At 45.8% G+C, this 1,352-nt stretch overlaps 1 protein-coding gene across 1 annotated transcript; it reads left to right on the top strand.

Annotated features, from left to right (window-relative positions):
• Positions 1-320: 320 nt before the first annotated feature.
• LOC123256450 (protocadherin gamma-A2-like) lies at positions 321-1,346 on the top strand (the record flags this gene model as incomplete). Its single annotated transcript, XM_044685063.1, has 1 exon — positions 321-1,346. A coding segment is annotated over exon 1 (1,026 nt), but the record flags the coding sequence as incomplete, so codon positions are not given.
• Positions 1,347-1,352: the final 6 nt, after the last annotated feature.

The following is a 1,352-nucleotide window of genomic DNA, read 5'->3' as shown; positions in this document are numbered from 1 at the left end:
ATGAAACTAAGATCTAAGGTACTCCCAATTCAATGACTTCAATTTCTTCGTCTAGTCTCAGAACGCGTGCAATAATTGATTTAACCTCAGGGCGCCGCTGTTCACCGATCATCACTAGAAATTCAGGGAGAGGGCCAGTCTAATCTTCCCAGTTGCTAGGGCAAAAAGCTCTCAGAGGCCAAACTAACACACTCCAGGACGCACAGAACTTCACCCCGCTAAAAAATCTGGACTTAGGCTTTTGGACAAGTACTACAGCGGGAAACAGAATTCAAGCTGGAACTTTGAAAGTTGCAGAAGAACGTTTCTAAATTGTAAGAATGTTCACTGAGCAAAAACGCAGAATCTGCATGCCGCCAGTCCTCTTTTGTTTTCTCCTGGGAAGTCTGTGGGAGACCAGTGCTGCTCAGATCCGCTATTCAATTCCCGAAGAGATGGAGAAGGGCTCTTTTGTGGGCAACATCGCCAGTGACCTGGGGCTGGAGGTGAGGGTGTTGTCGCAGCTTGGGGCTAGAATCGTCTCCAGAGGTAAGAAGCAGCATTTCGCTCTCAATGTCAGAAACGGCAGCTTAGTCATTGGAGAAAGAATAGACAGGGAAGAACTATGCGCACAGAGCACCCAGTGCCTGCTGAATTTTAATGTTCTGATCGAGGATAAATTGAAAATTTATTCAGTAGAGGTGGAAATAATCGACATTAATGACAACCCCCCTCACTTTTTACTAGAGGAGCTAGAACTAAAAATCAGTGAAACTACAGCTCCGGGAACACAGCATCTACTGGAAAATGCTTATGACCCGGATGTGGGATTGAATTCCCTCCAGGGCTACGAGTTGAGCCCCAACCGTCACTTCTCCCTGCAAGTACATAGTAGAGCTAAAGGAGTTAAGTACCCAGAACTGGTACTGGAGAGGGCTCTGGACAGGGAGGACGAATCTATTCACCACCTCATGCTCACAGCATGGGATGGAGGAGAACCGATACGCTCTGGCACTGCTCGAATCCTCGTGACTGTCCTGGATGGAAATGACAACGCACCAGTATTTACTCAACCAATTTATACCGTGAATGTTCCTGAGAATGTACTCCAGGGGACAACACTGCTCACAGTAAATGCCACGGATGCAGATGAAGGAATCAATTCTCAAGTGAGATATTTTCTAGTGAAAATACCTGGAAAGACCTCACAAATATTTCAACTGAATTCTGTAACTGGAGAACTTCTAACCTTACAAAATCTGGACTATGAAGAAGCAGAATTCCATGAAATGGAAGTGGAGGCCCAAGATGGACTTGGCCTCAGGAGCAGAGCTAAAATTCATGTCACTGTTGTAGACATGAATGACAATGCC

This window comes from Gracilinanus agilis, unplaced genomic scaffold (genome assembly GCF_016433145.1).
Source record: "Gracilinanus agilis isolate LMUSP501 unplaced genomic scaffold, AgileGrace unplaced_scaffold59077, whole genome shotgun sequence".
Classification (NCBI taxonomy): Eukaryota; Metazoa; Chordata; class Mammalia; order Didelphimorphia; family Didelphidae; genus Gracilinanus; species Gracilinanus agilis.
Note: the sequence above shows the minus strand (reverse complement) of the source record. Positions and strands in the feature narration are given on the sequence as shown.